The following is a 21121-nucleotide window of genomic DNA, read 5'->3' as shown; positions in this document are numbered from 1 at the left end:
GGGGGGGGGGGGACATTAACTCTGCTAAAGATGGTCCAGCTATTGGAAAAGACATTAACTCCACAAAAATCAAATGCCACTAATCCATGAAAAGGCATAATGTTGGTTTTAGGAGCTCACACACACTAACTCATGACCTCAGTGAAAAAACCTTTAGAGGGCTCTACTATGCTTTTCCTTGCTCGGTCGCATACATATACTGTTATAGGACCTGAAGTTGATATTCCACATGGATAAAGGTTAAAATGAGGTCTTTGTAATGAGCTCTAAGCATCATTTTTCTATTCTAGGCTCTTGGTGTCTTGATGCGTGCTCTGCGGTGTCCCTGAGAGTAGATATCCCTAACATAGTTATCTCTGGCACACCTCTGGCTGTGAGTGCAGCAGCCCTACTCATCCAGCCTTTTGTTTGCGAGGGGCTTTCAATCAGAATAAAGTAGGCTTAAAGGAAGGTGTACCTTCCTCAACTCACTAAACCTCAGTGCCCCCTTGAGGACTTTTGGAGGACGCCCTGTCTAACTTAATCCCCTTTTTCTTTAGCACAATGACCAAGTGTTTGGTTGATCTAAGCACTTTTGTCCCACATCCCATCAGGTCTGTCCTGTATGCCTGTCCTGCCACCACGTCGGGGTTCCTTCTACGTGGAAGGTGGAACAGGTGTGTCGATCGGGAGTGCTTTGGCTTTTTGGTGCAGAGATGGATACCAGCTGGTTGGCAGCGACAAAATCTACTGCCATGTCAGGAATGGTAAAGCGCAGTGGAGCAACTACCTGCCTGTCTGTGAAGGTGTGTAGATTTAAGTATGGAAAACCTAAAACTTAAATACATTAGCCCAAAAATTTCTCTCCTGCATTTACTTTTTTTAGTTTTCACCATTCAAACTTCTACTTTTATAAAAGAAAGAAAAAAAAGACTCATTGACAGTACACAGTTATTTTTTGTGCTAACTGTTCCTCTCAACATGCAAGCAATCAAAGCAAAGAGGAAAGAAGAGAGAACCTGAAGAGTCATTTCTGCTCTCCCAACAGCTATCCCCAGGCCGGAGGACCGTGGACTGAGAGTGGCTGTGCTGGCCTCAGTCATTAGTGGCATTGTCATCCTCGCCATGTCCCTGTCCTTTCTCATCTGCTGTCTGCAGGAGCGATCCAGCCGGGACCGTTCCAAGAAAGATGGACGGATCAGGTAGGAATGGGGATGGCGGTGCGGAGTTATGTTGGTATCAAACTCTCAAAAACTGATAAATCTCTCCTGTGACCTCGTCAGACGCAGAGACAAGCGCTCCGCCCGTCGCAGCGAGTGCTGGCTGGAGAGAGAGGAGGGCGAATGGGAAGCCTTCCCTCCACCTAAGATCTTCCACCTGTCCCAGAGGATGAACCCCCGTCTTGCTCCAGACAGCCCGCTCTACCTGACGGGAGGCCTCAGTGGATACGAGAACAGAGGATACCAAAGGTAACCTGGCAACATTCACAGGAACCAAACACACAGAAAATCTTTTTTAAAAGTCACTAAAAACAAAATAAACTCAACATTTCTCCCAAATTGTGCCGAGACAAATATAGTAAGTAAGAAGGTTTACCCCTTAGACCTTTATTTTGGATACATGCGACTGATACAAGTAAATTGAACATGCCTGTATTGTGTTATACATGTAAAAAAAAAAAAAGGGAAATGAATCATGATCATTTGGAACCAGACCAAGACCACTTCCTCTTGAGGGTCCTGGTGGGGTTGTTTTGATCTGCACTTGAGAGCAATTACGGTGTGAAAACACTCACTAACGGTTCTGTGTAACAACCATCTGCTGAGTCAAGTTAAACTTGGGTTATTTTATAGTTGTAGCATTTCTATAATTCCTGACATGTTTCAATAAACCAGTTGTTTGTTTCGATCTGTACTTTAATCTAATCTTGAAGTGAAGCCTTAGCCTAACGTGGATACATTTCATATGAGTTCTCTTGTTTGTAATAACAGATGGCTTATTGTGCTTCTGTCTTTCAGGAGTCAGGAGAGTCTGCTGAAGGCCTCCATGCCCGGGCTCTACCGCTCCGAGTCTCAGCTTTACCCACATGTTGTCCTGCAGAGGGTCCCAACGCCGACTGCACCGTCCGCTCCGACTGCTCCCTCGGCTCCTCTCTACCTTCACCTCCCTGACTCCTCTTCTGCCGCTTCCTCTCCCGCCCACACCATCCCCCACAGCCAGCCACACGGCATGCCACAGTACCCCACCCCAACATATCCTCCAAAACCCAATGTAGTGCCAAACTACCACCACCCAACACCGGCGCCCATCTATCCCAACCCCAATCCAACACCACAGAGGCCATGGCAGTAAGCTACGTACTTCCGCTTCCATTTTTTCTGGGCGTTGTGGTGCTCCTACTGAAGAACAGGCATGTTCGGAGACACATGAAGTCTTTTTACTCTTTCTTATCCCAGATTTCTCCCACAGAGGTCTGTCAGTGCCAATAATCTAAAGCAGACGTGTAGAAATGGACATGCAGCCAGCGTAGAAGCTCCCCTTTGTTGTGCATGCTTGATGGACTTCTCAGTTTGGACTGAGCGGGAACCTAACAACTTTTTTTCCCCTTGATTCTCACTCAGATGAAGCTATGTTACCAGCAGGGGGAGACTGGTGGAGAAAACCCTGCTTTTGTTTAACAACCACCAGATCGTCATTACTGAAACCCGATGTAGCCTAGCAACAAAGGGACACAAAGAGTTGTTATTTAGATTCCACTAATTTTGTTCATTGAAGGAAGACTTTGTTTAGGCAGCTCTCAGAAATGTACATTTTAATAGCTAACTGTTTAGAAATAATCAGCCATCATCGCACATATTATTCTCTTGAGCTAAATAAATTGACAGATATATATTTTTTGACATATCTTCTTGGAATCTCACTCATCTGTTAACCAGAGCCATGTGTGATGTAATGAAAGCAGCTCTTGTTAATACACTGAGGTATTTTCCCACAATGAATGGGTAAAACACAGTAATGAGGGCTTTTATTGGCAGCAAGCGCCATTGTAGCAACCACTGAGCAAAGCCAGCTTGTGTGGATTTAACAGCACACTGGCTATTGTTAATTCACATATTCTTTCTTTCAACACTGTTAACTACTTTTAACTTTTTCTTCTGTCTGTGTCTGTTTATGTTTCCTTCTTGCAGCTATTTGTGTAGTACAATAAGAAAATTAATAAGAAAAGCTTTAGTGATCAGCACTGTGGCTGGTGAAACATTCCAGCGTGGTTATTTTGGGGACGCTTGTGGGTTATAATAAAAAAAAATCATCACGTTATAATTAATTCTATGACAACATATTTAATTTTATGAAGATCTTTTGTGCAATGTTAGTGAAACATGAGGAAGTCAGGCACACTGAGTCTGCAGTGGGTGGAGATGCTAAACCTTTATTGTTCCTTTGAACTGTTTAAATGCATTTAAATCATAAACTGTGCAAGGCCCATTTGCTTTTATTTTTAATAGAACACTAATAAATCTGCACTTTAACCCTTTTTTAAATGGCTAGTCTTTTACTGTAAACTATTTGTATAACAACAGGACTGCCATAAATGCTGAATAAAGAGAGTTCAATATGTTCAGTGTGTCTTTTAAGAGTTTTTCAAAAGGAATGCATGGTCAGAAATGATTACAGACCCAATTCATCACTGTGTCCGGGCAGCTGAAAATGACAAGCTGGCCTACATTTTCAGCATGTTTTTCACATTCAGCAAATCACAACAGTTTCCTCAAGACACTTTATGTTGTAAGGTTAAGACCTCACAATAATACAGAGAAAAAAACAACAATTAGAAAACCCCTATAAGCAACACTCTGTGACAGTGGGAAGAAAATCTCCCCTTTAACAGGAAGAAACCTCCCATAGAACCAGGATCTGGGAGGGGCAGCCACCTGCCACGACTAACGATAACTGGGGATCTCTGATGACATCATGAAATCTGGTACATCGCTCATACCATCTTCCCAACCTTGGGTGTTTTTGGAGGAAAGGAAACCCTGTCTGTCTCAAAGGTAAAGGCAAAGGTAAAAGTTTACATAGCCACAAGTCCACTAACTGGACATTTGATTGCAACTAATGCAAGTTCAAGATTATTACACCGCCCGGGCTTTTGTGTCAACACGATGAAGTGTGACTTAGGTTAGGACATCATGTAAAATCCAACCCCAGAATCTACTTCACTACATTCAGATATCTGTAACAGCTTTACAAAGCTGGCACATGCTGCAACGTGGCTCATACTTTCTGAGGTAAAAACAAGGTCTATGACTCAATCACAACCTTAGCACTCACAAACTTAAAGATTTTGAGCTTATTCCATCAACTAAGCTTTAAGCTCACAAGACCCTTAGACCTCAGGGCTGTCCTGCTGTCAAAATGTCCAAGAGCATGGGGACATTTTCCCAGATATTAAGTGCTTTTTATACACTCCTTCCAAAAGTCTGCATTTATATAGAAACCCTTGCATTTAGAAACTAAAAAGAAGTAGCTGGTTCCCTAAAGGCTTTGGCGATGAAGAAAGTTCCAAATCTGCAAAAACACAAAGTATGTTTTGACACTGTTAGAAACTACAGTCACATTGCTACTTATACCGTTTACATTCTACTTATGCACAGCAAAGTTTCAAAGTGTCCTAACAGGTGATATTAATTAGGCCTAAAAGTGTTTTGTCCCTTGGCGCCCTAAAACATACTAAAGTGGGTATGTCATGTAATCCATGTACATTCAGCTAACTTAAGAATACTTACCAGGAGAGAGACATCAAATTTTTCCAAGTGTACCATAAAAAGAAGACTTTAGGAGAGCAAGCAGAGAGAGTTCACCACAAGATCAGCCCATACCAGAGGTTGATCTTATAGAAGATCAACCTATACCTATACCATATGAAAAGAGGAACGTCTGCTGAAAAAATGTAACAACTGCAATCCAGTGTTTTTGTTTAAAGCCTCGATTTAAAGCAGAGTCTTAGCTTTGGTTGTGTTGTGGTTATTATATTTTATTATCCATCCATCCATTCGCTTATCCTTTTTCAGGGTCGCGGGGGGCGCTGGAGCCTATCCCAGCTGTCATAGGGTGAGAGGCGGGGTACACCCTGGACAGGTCGCCAGTCTGTCGCAGGGCTAACACACAGGGACAGACAACCATTCGCACTCACATTCACACCTAGTGACAATTTGGATTATCCAATTAACCTATCCCCACAAGTTGCATGTCTTTGGACGGTGGGAGGAAGCCGGAGTACCCAGAGAGAACCCACGCAAACATGGGGAGAACATGCAAACTCCACACAGAAAGACCCCGGCCCGATGGTGGAATTGAACTCAGGACCTTCTTGCTGTGCGGCAACAGTGCTAACCACCGTGCCACCGTGATAAATACATTTTTATATTATATTATATTATATAAATCTATTGCAGAGATGAACATAAAAAATGAACCAAAACTAGCTATATTGTAATCTAAGGTTATCTTGAAGTTTAGGCATTGACAGAAAAAAATAGTTGCCATTTATAAGAATCCCAGTGTTAAAGGAAACAGGCTTCTTGTGTCCGATGTTCATATTGAACTGAACCAAGGTTGAACATATCTAAATCTGCTCCTGTAAGCCAAAACTGCTCCTAACAGTATAATATTAATGATTATCTGCTTTTGTTCTGAGACAACATCTATATGTCACACAAAAATTTTACATTTTTTCTAATAGTTCATTTCAATTTGGTGCCAGTTGTCTCCTACACAGCATATGGTAATAATGTTGTTGGTAATTAATATTTTTATAAGTAGTAGTTGACATGTTATATAATTAAATGTTATACATAACTGTAAATGAATGTGTTACATAAAAATTTCTCTATATTAAAAATAAAAGCTGTTCTTAAAAATGGAGCATAATTTTTCATTTTCACGTCCTCTTTTCCTTATTGGTTGTTTTCTTCATTGTTTGCTTCCTCTTCTTTGTAAAGCAATTATTTTAAATGTCTAATGGAATAACTCTATGGATAACATGACATCATTATCTGTGTTGTTTGTGAGATTTGACTCCTTTTGTAAGTGGTTGTATATTAATATTATTTTAAAAATGAATTAAATAGTTCACTGTCTTCACCATATTGGCAAATTCATGCTTTAAAAACTTTCGAGCATGGATGTAATTACTGTGCGAAAACCATTTTGGCACTGGTATCAAATAAAGACCTTAATTTTAAAATGAAAAAAACTGTTGGGACAATTACTTAAAAATGCTCTTTTACTGACAAAGTCTTCCCCCTCGGCTCTGTTACAGCAGATACAATGACAACAGTTATCACATACAAACATCAGACACTTTGTCTTTGATAGCAGGGCATGTTCATCATGCTTCAGTGTCCATTTCACATGGCACAGATGGCAAAAGTATGTGGTGAGTTTTCCTTGTAAAGCCAAAAAGAGCGTCTTACTCATGACTTCCAACTGAACCCCGTCAGATGCGACATGCATTCAAGGCAACAGAGTCACATTATACTTTCAAGATTTGAGGAACCAGTGGTATAACCAGACTCTACATGAGCTATACTGAGGCCAGTCACTGCAAATTAAACTAAAATTCACCTTTACTTTCACTCTTGTAACCTCAGAGTAAGCTCGGTAACGACTGTGGCTACAGCTCTTGCTCAAATCTAAACGTCCGCTTGCATTCTGACCTCTGACAGCTAATGACAGTATATCTGAGCTACCTACAATGTTGAGATTATTCACGAGTGGCTCTACTACACAAATATCACAGCTCATTTCTATGCTGATATTCTGGGGCCAAAACAAAGGAAATCTGTCCTCAGAGTCCTTTGGCTCCTCAAAGGAGTTCATTGTACAAGAGATCACGTTAGCATCATGTTAGAACGTCTCTGTTAACGGGCAAACACTACAGCCTGACTTCAACTTCATCCTTTAGTGTTAATTCATGATAGAAACATAGATTTTACCAGCTTTATGTTACATACTGAATATAAACACCCTTGCATTTTGTTTTCTTTGTGTTCGCTTTTACTTAATCTATGGATTTTTACAAGGAGGCCGTAATCACATTTCTCTAAACTGTAAATACATGACTGTGATTTGTAAAGTCACACTTCCACATGATATTCTTTCCATACAACTTTGTTTTGTGTGGTTAAACTGTTAAATGTGAAGCTGATTTATTACTAGGGTTTAGCTTCTTCCTGTTAAATGAGAAACCAGGTGGTCAGACATTTAAGAAATTTATAAAGACTACAGAGTCTACCATTCCTACCATTCATTCAGCAATCAGAACTGTAAACAGTATTCAATATTCAAGTATTTATTTTAATAAAAATAGTCCTGAAGTAAAGCGTTCTCCTTGAAACACATTCCCTTCGTAGGTCCTCGTAGCATTAGCGATCCTTGCTAGTAGCCCCATCGCTAGCTAATTGTCAAAGTTGGAATCTGTGTGTTGATTGTGCTAGATAATAATATGAAACCTTTTAACCATATTATTGTTATAATTCTTTGATTGTCTCTAAGTGTAAACCAAGCATCTTTGCTCATGTGGTCCGATTAGGTGACAAAAGTGCTCGGCTAGCTCAGCAGAAGCAAAAATCAGACACACTTCTGGATCATTTGTGTATACAAATGATTAGGAATGAACACAATTTCTTTTAAATAATACAGTACGTGTGATTCAAAGCGCTGGGTGTCTTTGGCAATCTCGCAATTCTGATAGTCCATTAACAAATACAGCCCATGATCTGCATGTCCCCAGCAGTGTCTGTTGTCTAGTGTCTAGTTTGTGTTGTTTTCTTCACCCCATTACTGCCACTACAGGTTTGTGAAGTGCGATGGAGAATGAAGAATTCACAAAATACTTAAATAATACTAATTAAGCATTAGGGGTTTGTTTTATAGAGAAACTACAAGGTGATTAACTTTTTTTCTCCTGCAATTACGATCTTACAAAAATTTGGCATTTGTGAATCACTGCAGAATTTTAGGTAACAGTATTTATATGTGACACAGTGTTTTTAACTCACCCCACACTGCGTGGCTGTGCTGGGCATGTCCAAAATGAAAATTAGCTGAACCAGTAGTGGTTGTTCAAGGACTGAGGTGCCCTGATTTGTACATATTTAGCTGCAGTTTTTAATCAAGGAGCTAAAACGGACACATTCTTTTTAACCTTCTTCAGCAATTTACTCATCAGTTTTTTCTTTTTTCTTTTACTTTTACTTAAAATGTGTCTGATGGGAATCTTTAACATACGATAAAAAAATTGAACAATCAGACAATGTATGAAAAACAAGTCATTCCTAAAACTGTACCAAAGGTTCCACAAATGTCAGTGTTTGAGGTTTCTGTAGCAGCACTGCACATTACAGGACTTCTATGCTCCTTCAGACCTTGGTGGCCTTGGTGACTAAGGGCAGCAGAGCAAATAGATTTCCCTGCTGTTGAAGGTCTCGTCTCCAACCCCTATTCAGGATGCACAAGTGTTACTAAGGAAGACACTGTATCACCGCAGGCTCCAAGGGATCTTCAACCAGACCTTCTTTCAAGCAAAAACGAAGTACCTGCAGGCTAATCTCAGTCACAACACTTCCTGTACACTTCCTGTTCAGCGGTTCTCAAGTCTGACATGTTGTGACTTTTGGTACAAGTCCTGTAGGTTCAATTGTGCAAGGCCAGTTCAGGTATCAGGCAGATCAGAATTAACTGAACTGCCTAGTTCTCAGCTGTGAGAGAGAGCGAGGCCGAGAGTCTGAGCACCCTCTAGAAAGGCCAGTGTAAATCCTCCAACTCCCCTGATTGACCCATGTTCACGTCCGTCTCCAGCAAGCTCATGATGACCGCCATGGCAGCCTCGTCGCTGCTGAAGCTGCTCAGGCCTGGCACCACCATGCTGTCCAGGTCCAGCTGGGCGGGCTCGCCTGAGTGAAACACGAGCAAAACAAAAAATGAGATCTGAGAAAAAAATAACACCTTTAACAGTGTAAGCGGAAAAGAACAGAGTGACGTCAAGTCAAGCAGCCGGAGCCTGAGCAGTGATGGGCTGGAAATGTTCCTACAGTACAACTGCTGTGGGAAACAATATTTGCTGTCTGGACTGGTTTACGCTGCTGTTGTCTTTAAAAATGAAAAAAACAACAACAACAATCTAGCACATGGCTCTGTGTCCAGCTTTTATTTATTTTATGTACTTTTATGTGCCAAAGCATCTCTAAGCAACGCTAACATAATTTAATAAGTGATGTAAGTAACATAATGCATAGCTTTAAAATAATAATAATGAATAATATGTTACTCTTTTTGAATAATGACCAAAAATCTCATCAATAATTTTAGTTTGCTCATTTTTTCTAATTAAAATGCTCATTTTAAAGTAGCATTAGCTTGTGGGAGCTGCTAGGTTAGCTGGTTTCAGTTAGCTTCTTTTGCTTTGGCAAAGTTACAGAAGACACTGGCTTCAGCTTCACTGCTTTAGCATCCTTTTTTATTCTAAGGAAAGACAGAGGCAAAATCATTGGGAAGTGAAGTGATGAAGCTTCAGTTCAGAAACTGTTACATTTTTTAAATGTGTCACTCACTGACTTTACCTCAGTTTTGTGCATGTGTATACAGTATATTCTGCTTTTATGAAGTTTATCCATAAACTGCTGTTGTATTGCCTAAATTTGGATTGCTTGCTTACATCTTTTCTTGGCCTGCAGCTGTGAAATCACGAGTGGGATGCACACCATAAACAGCCGAGGTATTTACTAATACAAAATATAAAGTGGTGCTCAGTTACTCTCGTCCTTCACTGCAGACTGCAGTACGGGAAAAAGAAAAGACAGAAACTGTTAACAGAGTGTATTTGTGATGGTCTTGCTGGCAGTACCTGCGCTTTCAGAAGTTGAGCTGCTCGTCCCTGCTGCCGTCCTTGAGTCAGACTGGGACTGGGACTGTGATGAACTGCCTGCTGCGTCCTCCCTGCAGGATGCCTGCAACAAGCCATTATACATTAAAACAGCGTGCAGGACCCTGCGCTTCACCTTTCTCCACTGAAGTGTGTAATTAAACTCAGGAAAACAAGCTGCTTTCCTCTTTCTCACACACATCTCCTCCTACATTTGAAGAGTTTCTTGTCTACGGGGATGATGATACACCTTGTGAGGATGCTGTGGTGGAAGTACAGTTCAGAGCTTTGCATTATATAAAGTAATGGCATACTGACAAATCTTGATACTTTAGACAATTATAAAAGTGTTATTGTGAATTCAATCACAATATCGGACCTCCCCATGTCACCATCCAGCCATCTATTCATCCATTTTACAAACTGCTTATTGAATTTAGGCCCACTTTAGGCCACTAAGTGGCCAAGCATGCAGGTTTATTTACTCTGAGAGAAATGCTGAAGTTGCCAGAGGAAGCACAGCGAGTACGTCCAAACTCCATACTCAAAGGCCTTAGCCAACCACGAGGTTCAAACCAGGAACCTTCCTGCTGTAAGGTGGCCCCCATTAAAATGGCATGTTTATCCAAATTTCCATAAAATGATCAACCAGAATGAGAAATACTCCTAATGTTTCACTGGAAAACGAATCGCACCATTCCTCCAAATCCAAACAGTAAAGATTCAGGATTAAAAAAAAAAAGTGCCAGAAGTTCAAAAAAGGGCAAAAACTATAAACTAAAGGATGAAATATGATGAATAAATTAACCCCCAGCAGCACACCAAGCAAACTGATTCCAGTTGGTGCTTCATGGTTACTGTTAGTAACAGTGGGGAAATTGCCTGTCCTATGATTTAGGTCACTCACACTCCTGCTGGTTTGTGGGGACACCAGTGGACATTTCTCCTGGGCTGGGCCAAATGGACTCGAAGCTCCGCTTGATGGAGATGAGTTCACCCTGTCAAAAAAATTATAAAACATTGGGTCTTGATGCATGCTCAATCATCCAGGTAAGTAAAACACTGGATTTATCACAAACGGGGTTTCAGGGTTATTCTGGATGTTTTTGTACCAAATGTTCAGATTTATTGGAGCATCTATCAGAAAATATGACGCCTTTCTATGAAGAAAAGCAACATGATTTTAAATTCATCGAGCCTTGACAAACAGAGAGTTGACAGACTGTACCTGTAGGAGTCGATGAGCTCATTTGCGATTTGGGTCCCTATGCTGCCAGCGTAGATCATTGTGCCGGTGCCACTGGAGAAGCCGGGAATTACTGGTATTTGCTTTATGTCGTCTTTTAAGGCAGGAGGACAAAAAAAAGCTCAGACAAAAAAGACACATGACAGCACGGTGAATACACGGCTCTGTGTGCATCTCTTACCCTGGAGTGCCTTTGAGCTGCCTGCTTCCTCCTCATCTTTTGTGTGACCGGGCCCCCTGTTGGTGCAATGGAGTATTTTAACTGCTTAATCCAGAACAGAGTTGTATTAAAAGCTTTATTACGGCAGCACGGTGCATATGAAAGAGCAACAATAAAGTTGAAACGACAGCAATTGGTACTTACGAAATAACCCTATTTAAAGACACGATAAACTCAACTTCTTTGGTCCATGGATTTGTGAAACTAAACCACTGACTTTGGAGGGAAACGTAGGAGCCGTATTTTGTTTTAAACTTGTAGCACTGTGTCTCAATCTTCTCTTTGCTTCGAAGCACTGCCAAGAGATTTGACACATGTCATCACAAAGCAAAGTGAAAAAAGTCACTACAAGCGCTTTCCTTTTCTTTTCCTTCTGACCTGAAGACAAACTGAGCTACAGTTATTTTAGCATAAATTCCGTTTGGCATCAGTTGTGGCTTTGCTAATTACCTTGCCTGTGCTTTCCTGCAAGGTGCTGCAGGTCATCTTGGTGAAAATACTCATAGCAGGATGTGCCGAGAACTTCCTGCGGCAAATAACCAATGACGGTTGTGGCTCTGAGGGAAAAAAAGAGAGGAAAAAGATGGAGTTTAGTGATTCTGGTCTTGCTTCTTTCGCTGCCTCTCAGGATTGTGCCAATTAAAAATAGTAGAGGGAAATGGAACCAAAGCAAATACAGAATAGATAACACTTCACAAAAAGGGACACAAAAATTTGCTTAGTCACCTGCAAACAAACAAAGAACGAATCAGGAGCAATCTGATCGCTAACAAAGTTGTTTGTTAGGACTAGAGCTTATAGATTTCTCTATTTAATTATTAGCTACTGTATTTTGCAGTCTAGTGGTATCAGCAATATCCGATAAATTAACATTTTAAAAAGGAGAAATAGGAAAAAAAACAACCTTCAGCTATGATATGAATGTTGGCATTACACAGTTTGTCCACCATAGGGCACTGTGCCACTTCCCTGTTGCCAAGATGTGTTTCAAATACTACAAATCCAGTGATCAACTGATCGGATCAGAGCTGGACAGAGTGTGGATGAATGTTAGGGGAATGTTATGTTTTGTACATCTGGGCGGGGGAAAAAAAAGCAACCTATTAGATTCCTCAATCACCTATAACCAATATAGGCACTGGTCTTAAAAATCCTTTATTGGACAGGCTGTAGTTAATACTTTCCTAATAGCTCCAGATCCAACCCCTGCACAAAACCCCTCCACTAACTATTTATTCATTAGCATGTTCCTCTTTCTGTGCTGCCAAAAAGAGTCATGATTCATAGTTACTGTGGAGGATCTACTGTAACAGCACACAACTTAAACATTACTCAAAAATTACCAACTACTTTTGTATTCCAGGGTAACAATGCAGTTACGCGATGATTGTCTTTACAATTATTGCCTTGTTGAGACTGTAATCATCATATTTAGATACTCATATTCAGTTCACCTGTGCCTAAAATTCAGAGCAAGTAAAAGTAAATTAGAAGATAATAGAAAGAAAAGATACGGTTAGACGGAGGTCAACAAAGCATCAGAATAGAAAAATTAAGCAATATGCCTCGAAAATGGACAACAAAACAAATGAAAAACAGAGTAGAGAAACGGGCGTCTGTGTTAGTGTCACAACTGGAAGAAATGGGCTGAATGACATGTGATTACATCCAGAAAAGCTTAAAAAAATAACTGCAGAAAACTGGGTTACAGTGACGACAGAGACGGGGTGATAGTGGATGAGTGGATGAAGTGGATGTTCAGTGATGAATCACAAATCCACATTAGTGAAGGAGATGATGCTGGAACCTCTGTGTGGTGCTGTTTGTTGGCGATACAGTCCATTTTATCTTACCACAGAGCAAAGACTGTTAAATCCTTTTTTCAGGAAAAACTTAACCATCCTGCAAAGCTGATCTGTCACCCACTATCTGAGAAAAGACTAACTGTGATTCTGGTCATGACTTTTCCTTTGCTTCATGTCTAAAAAATGCTATTAATAATGTCATTTAATGTATGTTTCATGAAACCAAAATATTCAGCCATTAAACACAAATGGGTTTCTGTCATATTTGTGGATGGTTTATTTGCTACATTGCAAATAAATCTGACTGAAATTGATTGGAATTTTGGATAATATGTAATAAATAAATGGTTACATTTTGATCAGGAAGGCTAATGAAGAAACAGGGAGATTAGCTTCCAGACAGTTATGAACTAATTCATACTTGACACGCCACTGAAATAGCATATGTTCATTTCATTCAAAAACAGTCGCTTTAAGCTCCTTTAAGTACGATTAGGATCCTACGATAATACAGAGAAAACCTCAACAGTCACACAACCCCATATGAGCAAAAACTTGGTGACAGCAGGAAGGAAAAACTCCCTTTTAAGAGGAAGAAACCTCCAGCAGAATCAGGCTCAGGGAGGGGCAGCCATCTGGTTGGGGGTGAGAGGAGGTAGGAAGACAGATCAAAGACACACTGTGGAAGAGAGCCAAGCCAGAGTAATTAATAATAGTAATTAGTAATAACTAATGATTAGATGGTGTGTAAACATATACAGAGCAAAAAGAAGAAGCAGTCAGTGCCTCACAGGCACAGCAGTCTAGGCCTATTGTAACATAACTAAGCAAGGGTCACCTGATCCAGCCTGAACTATAGTTTTAAGTCTAATCTTGAAAGGAGAGACAGTGTCTGTCTTCTGAATCCAAACTAGGAGCTGGTGTCACAGAAGAGAGGCCTGACAGCTGAAAGCTAGGGTACTTTTAAATACTCTAGTAAGTATTCAAGTAAGCCAGCAGTCAGTCAAGGCTCTGCCAGGGTGATATGGTACTTTGAAGTAGATGTTGGCTTGTTTTATAGTAAGTATTCATTAAGGCATTCCTGATTCGTTCTTCGGCAACTAAGAAAGTTTTCACCTCCCTTATCATAAAGTGTTAGCATAGTATAAATAAGCCTCTCATGTAACATTCATCAGTCACACACATGGGTAATTCATTTAATAAAGTGATTCACTATACTTGTGTTGTGAAATTACTTCCCAAAAAATGAGAAGAGATTTTCACGTGATGCCCTCAAGATGCTCAGGTCTTTCTGAGAAACAACGGCAGACACAGAAATGATTATCTCCACTGACAGTCCGACCGACAAATCTCACACTGCTGCGCTCAGAGGCCTCCACACCACGCAACGCCTCTGCCATTCTTTTCTCAGCAGAACTGCGTGCGCACAACAAATCCATGACTCACGGCGGAAAGATACATGGTGCACATGAATGTAGTTAGAAAGGGGAAACTCACTGTTGATCTACAAAAGTGAACTTGCCGTCAATCGCACAGCGAGTGACGAACTCAGTGGGCTTGACGTTGATGTCTTTGGAAGGCTGATGGGACGCGTGAGAGTAGAGGCGGCACATGGTCACCAGGCACGTCAGGGTCGAGCTTTCCTTGTCGGCGTCAGCCTCCAGCGAGTCCAGCTGGCTGCTCGGCCAGCTCCGCATGTACCCGGTGCAGTGCAGTGTGCAGAATCTGTAAGTGTCTGCAGGTAGAAAACAAGTCGTGTGTATGATATAATATCCTTTCTAGTATTGTTAGATTGTGTTTTGGGTGAACTGTGTATATTTAGTGGCACAGAACATAAAATCAGACCTGGTTTCAACAGTCCAGCTTATTTTTCAGGCAACATGAGGAAGCAGCTACTCCTTCAAACGTCACTCCATGTTAGATAAAAACAACATGCTTTAATTCACAGCTGCCGTTACAGCTTACCTGAAGACAAAAATCTACAGGTATTGTTTAAGTTTCAACACGTGGGTTCATATTTGTTTAAGCTTTTTACAGAAAACCAGAAACTGGGTTGGCCAGTTCCTCTGGTTTCAGACAGTAAGCCTGTCAAAGAGAGCTTTGACTTCTGAATTTCTCATGTGGATTCTTTTAAACAAGAAAAAGCAAACATGAGAACAGTGCTTAACAGTGTAACTCACAGTCATGTGAACAAGAAATCCTCCCGTCTCCTTTTCATATCAAAGGTTTTATGTATCAGGATATGATTAAAAAAATCACCAGATCTCAACCCAACTTAAATGCTGTGGCTGTGCATAAACAAATGCCTGCAAACTTCAGTAAACTAAAGTAATGTTAGAAACAAGAGTGCGCCAGAATTCCTCCACAACAATGTGAGACGTGGATGAAGCCACACAGAAAACCATTGGCTGCTAAAAGTGCTTCTACAAGCTGCTGAATCACAGAGTGTGTTTCCTTTTCCACACACTGCTTCAGCAACCAATAAAGAGCAAATGGGCTTTTTTGCATTATGTGCTGATATATAAAACCACAAAAGTTAAAGAGGGTGTGCTTTCCTCTTCACATGACTGCCTGTGTTTCAGTAATATTGGTACATAAACCAAATCCATGTCACTCAGGAATAAGATACAGCACATCAGAGTTGTATACACTTAAAATAAAGCAGGAGTGAAAGTGAGCCCTGCCTCTCACCTTATGACAGCTGTGATGTGCTTCAGGATCTTCATGATAGTAAATCAGATTGTCAGTTAAGAAAATAGATTGATGGATAAATAATGCTACTAAATAACATTAAAATATTCCTAATTATTTTAGAATGTAAGTGGGAAAATCATACTGAAGCCTACAATGTACTGTAGACTGTAACGCAGCGGTCCCCAACCTTTTTTGCACCACAGACCGATTTATGTCCAACAATATTTTCACAGACCGGCCTTTAAGGTGTCGCAGATAAATACAACAAAACAAAAGATTCATTCATAACACCTGGGAAAAGACCCAGGGAACCTGAGTTAACAATAAAAACAATTATTAAAAAAAATAATGGAAAAAAAAAGATAAAAACCCTGAAAACCATAAATTTCACACCAGAGCCTCGACTCTCGACTCTGACTCCGTGGCCGGAGGACCGCTGCTGTAACGGACTGTAAGGCAGTTGCTTGGTTGTTCCACTGAGTGGTACCAAAGCTTCATTTTCTGCTGCACAGTTAGCAGAGTTTGACCAGCTACTAATTTTGTGATTACACAATGGCTAACAGTGACCTACTTACTGTGCAAAACAACATGTTTTAAATTGTGGCATCTAAGACTAGAAAAAAAAAGTCTTTATGCAGTCATGTTTGTTTCTTTATTTAAGTCACTGTTGATGTGAAAACATACAAGTATCTACAGAATTAGTAGCTTAAGAAGCAGCTCCATAGAACAAGAGAAAATGTGAAGAGAAAAGCCACTCTCATCCACTCTCCACCAAATTTTAATAAGATAATTTCTTTACTTCCCCAACATGCAAACTAGACAAGGCAAAAACACTAAGTTCACTCCATGTGCTTGATTTCCTGCAGCTGCAGGAAATATATGTTTATATATATATATATATATTTATATAAACATATATATTTTAATTCATTTTATGTTAATATATAATCTTTTTGGTAGGCATCTTCAGACCTCTTCCTCATCTCTTTAGCTCTGCAGGACCAGGACTGAACATGAGCGTTCATACAAAGTGGAACAGTTTCAGTCTATTCAATAAATAACTCACTCAGGCTGTTTCTCGCAGCAGAATCACCTTAAGCGCTCTCATCAGAGCAGCGCAAGATAAACAAGACACTCCAAAGTAGCTCTGTCTGAAGCTATGAATAGAGCCAGTGTGTGTGTGTGTCTTCACTGAATCTAAATTCGATAAGCAACAATATTAGACTGGTGCAGTTGCTTGAGCCTTCATGTTTCACCAGCATATTCACAGCACGTCGATTATTAATTGATACTTCATATCTACACGTCGTGCCACCTCCAGACTGAACCCACCTTTCTTTTTTGAAGCTGTAGGCAGCGAGTGTTTGTCCTCGTGTTTCTCTGTCAGTCGACTGTGCTTCATGCGGCAGAAGAAGGATCGCCGAGCTCCGGTGGTTAAGTGGGTCGCTCTGACAGGAGCATCCACCTGGACCTGAACCCCAGCTGCACACAGAAGGACCACATTCGTGACTGGGACACGTAGTGCTTATTCTGTTTTTCTAAACATCATCTCATACAGACTACTGTGCAAAACACTCAAGCCACCACTCATTACTTTACATTTTCCTAAGAAAATAAATAGCAATTAACTGAAATGTGGAAACTTGCATGAAAATAAAGCATATAAGGCAAAAACAAAGGTTGTTCAGTTCCAACAAGCCTGAAAGTCAATATTTGACATGGCCACCTTTATTCTTCAACACAGCATGAACACTCTTTTGAAGTCAACCGTCTTTAGTCTTCATGAGCACTTCTCCAGGCTTCTTGATGCTCAAAGCTCTCCTTTAGATGTTGGCTTCCTTTTGTTCCTTTTTCTCTTAGGTTGATCCCATTCTGCTTCCATAAAGTCCAGGTTCAGGGGAGGCCAATCCATGACTGATAGCATTTTTGGGCTGTGACCCAGGGTTTTGAGTTTATTTTGTATTTTAGTTTTTCTTATGTTAGATTGCATTAATGTTAAGTTCTTGTGTTGTTATTATTAGTCAGGATTTAGTTGAGTTTCAGTCTAGTTTATGTTATCATCCATGTCTCCTTGTTTATGAGTCTTTTTCTGTTTGTCATGTGTTATCATCTCGTCTATGTAGGTTCCCCTTGTGCGTCTCTCTCTCGCTCCCTCTCTCTGTATTTTGTGTCAAGCTTGCGTGTCCCAGTTCATGTCTCTCCATGTTTCTTTGAAAGTCTTGTTTCCATGTTCAGTGTGTTAAGTTTTGCTTCCCCTGTGGCATCATGATTATTTGTGTCAGCTGTGTGTATTTAAGTCCTCTGTCTCCCTCTGTTCATTGCTGGTGTGTCTGTTTTCCCTCCTCTGATTCCAGGTACCTCATGATTCTGTTCAGCTTACGTCATGTTTACTAGTTACTAATAAACATGACGTAAGCTGAGTTACTCCCATACTCCTGCTCAGAATCATGTTCATGTCTCGTTTGTCATAGTTTCCACAGCCTAGCTTTTCCCAGTTTAGGTTTTAATTTAAATTTTGGCCCTGCTCATTTTTGCCTTGTTTTGTAATCATGCTTTTTGGCCCAATAAACATTTTTTGTTAAGATTCAGTACCGTCTCCTTCCATGTCTGCACTTGGGACCACGTCACAAACACACCGGCTGCCCCGCTGTTTCAGTTTTATTGTATGTTTTTCTGTTCAGGTATGCTTTTACTGCACTGACACCTTTACCATGCTAAACAAAATATAGCAAATTTTAGAAACTGAACCAGAATCAGATTTTCCTAATCAGACAAAAATCTGGCCTATTCTGTTTTTTTTTTTTACGATTCTTGTCTATATTCATAATTTGATCAGTTATGTCAAGATCTTGTGATCACTTTCTTTATGACATGACAATTAGATACTGTTCATCTGCTGTAGATAGTTTTTTTTAGGGCTGGCACTCCTTTATATTGCTTCATATTGTCCACTTGTTTAGTTTTTCTCAGTTTTCTTTTAAGGCACACTGCACACCATGACAGGATATGTGAAATTATGTCAGAGACGCCTAATAATAGCTCTTGGTTGGTGCAAACATACTATTTGATGACTGTTAAATTGTGTTATCATTGCTATTTTTCATAAATTTAAAAAACAACAACTGAATTTGTGGTTTTTCCTACCCTGTTACTGGCATCAGGGTGCTAGTAACAAAGTGGCTAAAGATACAATTTCCAACTTGACTGATAAGTTGTCACACTGTCACTCTGTGTACACCTCACCTAAGCACACTGAGTTCCTTTTTTTGCTTCAACTCAATTTTATTTATATAGTGCAGAATCATAAGAAAAGTCACCTCACTGTGCTTTATATTGTAAGATTAAGACCCTACAAAACTCTAGGTGAGACTCAAACAATGAAGCAACCCCCTATGAACAATCACTTGGTGACAGTGGGAGGAAAAACTCCCTTTTAACTGGAAGAAACCTCTGGCAGAAGCAGGTTTAGGGAACAGCAGCCATGTGCTGCAATCAGTTATAATTGAAGGGAAAACAAAAAAAAGAAACAGAGGAGAAAAGAGACCCAGTGCAAAGGGAGAAAGAAGACAAAAATATAATAACATGCTGCAGTATTGTATAAACAGTGGACACTGAAAAGAGGCGAGTGGTGAAGAAGTGCACAGTGCCTATGGGAGCATTTCCAAGGGATGGTTCAGGGTCACCTGACCCAGCTCAAACTATCAGCTTTAGCAAAAAAGAGAGGAACTGTTGCTCAAGACCATGTTGAAAAGAAATCACAAGAAAGACTGTCTCCTTGGAAGAAATAAGGAAATGAGGTGTGGCTCAAGACATTTGCACAATACTGGAGCTCCGGTGGACTTACTTGCTGCATCAAGAAGACGCTGACGAGGGTACATCTCTGACGAAGACAGCTGTTCCTTCACTTTGTTGATGTCTTTGTGGTGGATGAAATCAAACAAGCTCTGCCCAGTCAGTTCCAACTGTGAATACAAATGTTGTACATCTATTTACTCAGCTTTTTAATGTTTAGTAAATTCAATTTCATTACATTTTTTACAAAGCACTAAGTCACAACTACAGCACCTCAAGGCACTTTAGTTGCACTAAGGTAAAGGCCCTACGATAATACAGAAAAAAAAAATCAGACAAGTTCCTTTGAGCAAGCACTTGGCAACAGTGGGAAAGAAAAACTCCCTTTTAACAGGAAGAAACCTCCAGTTGAATCAGGATCAGGGCGGGGCAGCCATCTGCTGTGACCACTTGGAGGTGATTGGAAAAGAAGAGCGAAATATAAAGTTTTAGTCTTAAATGCACTTTTTTCCACTGCTCTGTATGGTCTAAGTAAGGGCTGATATCATTGGTACACAGCCTTGGCTGTGAGCACAGAATCCCCACCCAACTGCTATTCTAATGTTTTTGTTTGGAAGTGACAGCCAACCATTATACACTGTACATTAGCAGCTAAATCATGCTGTGCCTTTTTTTCACTTTCAGTGATGTTATCTCCTTGTACATAATCCACTGCCATGCAGACATGGACTCGTTTCTTAGAAGCTTTTCTTTGCTATCCCTCCTAATCACCATTCCTCTCTGCTTGCACACAGTGAGTCTTAAAGTTGAAACTGTAGAGCAAAGCATGCACTACAGAGATACTTTCAAAAATGTATCAAAGCTTAGAGATTAATAGCTGTGCAGAAACATCAGGGCATTGCCTTGATTATTAACTTTTACTTGCAGTGCTGAGTCTTCATCAGAGCATCAATAAAATGCTTCATACTGAACAACAATTTATGTGAACACTGAGTCGTAAAGATTTAGTTCAGCCACAAAGGACTGTGGATAGTGTGGAACATTTACAAATGAATTTATTCTAAAAATAATAATAATAATAAAAATATAAAACTTCTACTCTGAGCGTCCAAAAGGTTAAAAAAAAAGTTTTCATATTGTTTCCTTGATTTAACAAAAGCCAAGAGGTTGGTTACTAACACTTACTGCAAACAGGAAGCAACATTAGCCTTTATCTGGTGATGAATGCAGATCCACTTCAATCCACTTTTGTTCTGTTTTTGGGCTCCACCATCCCCTGAGGGAAATGTCTGGCTCTTCATCTTCTAAATGTTACTATACCTGTCATTTGATGCTGGGCAACTGCACAACTAAAAACTACATCTTTTTAAATTTAAGGTCATTTAATGACCTGTTTTTAAAAAGCAATTCCTGACAGTACATGTGAATATAAATGGTCACCATGAGGTGATATATATATA

The 21121-nt window shown here is 40.2% G+C and overlaps 2 protein-coding genes across 6 annotated transcripts in view; one reads left to right on the top strand and one right to left on the bottom strand.

Moving 5' to 3' along the window:
* The window catches only part of LOC102199861 (sushi domain-containing protein 3), a 37401-nt gene extending 33804 nt beyond the window's left edge, over positions 1-3597 (top strand). For all 4 annotated transcript variants that reach the window (XM_005743317.1, XM_005743318.1, XM_013913412.1 and 1 more), the window contains 4 exons: positions 594-785; positions 1028-1181; positions 1263-1448; positions 1998-3597. In XM_005743317.1, coding sequence (XP_005743374.1) covers positions 594-785; positions 1028-1181; positions 1263-1448; positions 1998-2331 — 866 coding nt within the window. In that variant the 3' untranslated portion in view covers positions 2332-3597. The remainder of the gene's footprint in view (positions 1-593; positions 786-1027; positions 1182-1262; positions 1449-1997) is intronic.
* Positions 3598-6247: 2650 nt separating this feature from the next.
* LOC102199297 (aryl hydrocarbon receptor nuclear translocator-like protein 2) overlaps positions 6248-21121 on the bottom strand; it is a 23040-nt gene continuing 8166 nt past the window's right edge. For both annotated transcript variants that reach the window (XM_013913396.1, XM_013913397.1), the window contains exons 8-17: positions 19714-19831; positions 17202-17351; positions 14673-14910; positions 11821-11927; positions 11515-11665; positions 11332-11387; positions 11133-11244; positions 10812-10902; positions 9887-9989; positions 6248-8936 (exon numbers count right to left, since the gene is read on the bottom strand). In XM_013913396.1, coding sequence (XP_013768850.1) covers positions 8779-8936; positions 9887-9989; positions 10812-10902; positions 11133-11244; positions 11332-11387; positions 11515-11665; positions 11821-11927; positions 14673-14910; positions 17202-17351; positions 19714-19831 — 1284 coding nt within the window. In that variant the 3' untranslated portion in view covers positions 6248-8778. The remainder of the gene's footprint in view (positions 8937-9886; positions 9990-10811; positions 10903-11132; positions 11245-11331; positions 11388-11514; positions 11666-11820; positions 11928-14672; positions 14911-17201; positions 17352-19713; positions 19832-21121) is intronic.

The sequence above is a fragment of the Pundamilia nyererei genome, unplaced genomic scaffold (assembly GCF_000239375.1).
Source record: "Pundamilia nyererei isolate P.nyererei 1_Seehausen unplaced genomic scaffold, PunNye1.0 scaffold00130, whole genome shotgun sequence".
Taxonomy (NCBI): Eukaryota; Metazoa; Chordata; class Actinopteri; order Cichliformes; family Cichlidae; genus Pundamilia; species Pundamilia nyererei.
Note: the sequence above shows the minus strand (reverse complement) of the source record. Positions and strands in the feature narration are given on the sequence as shown.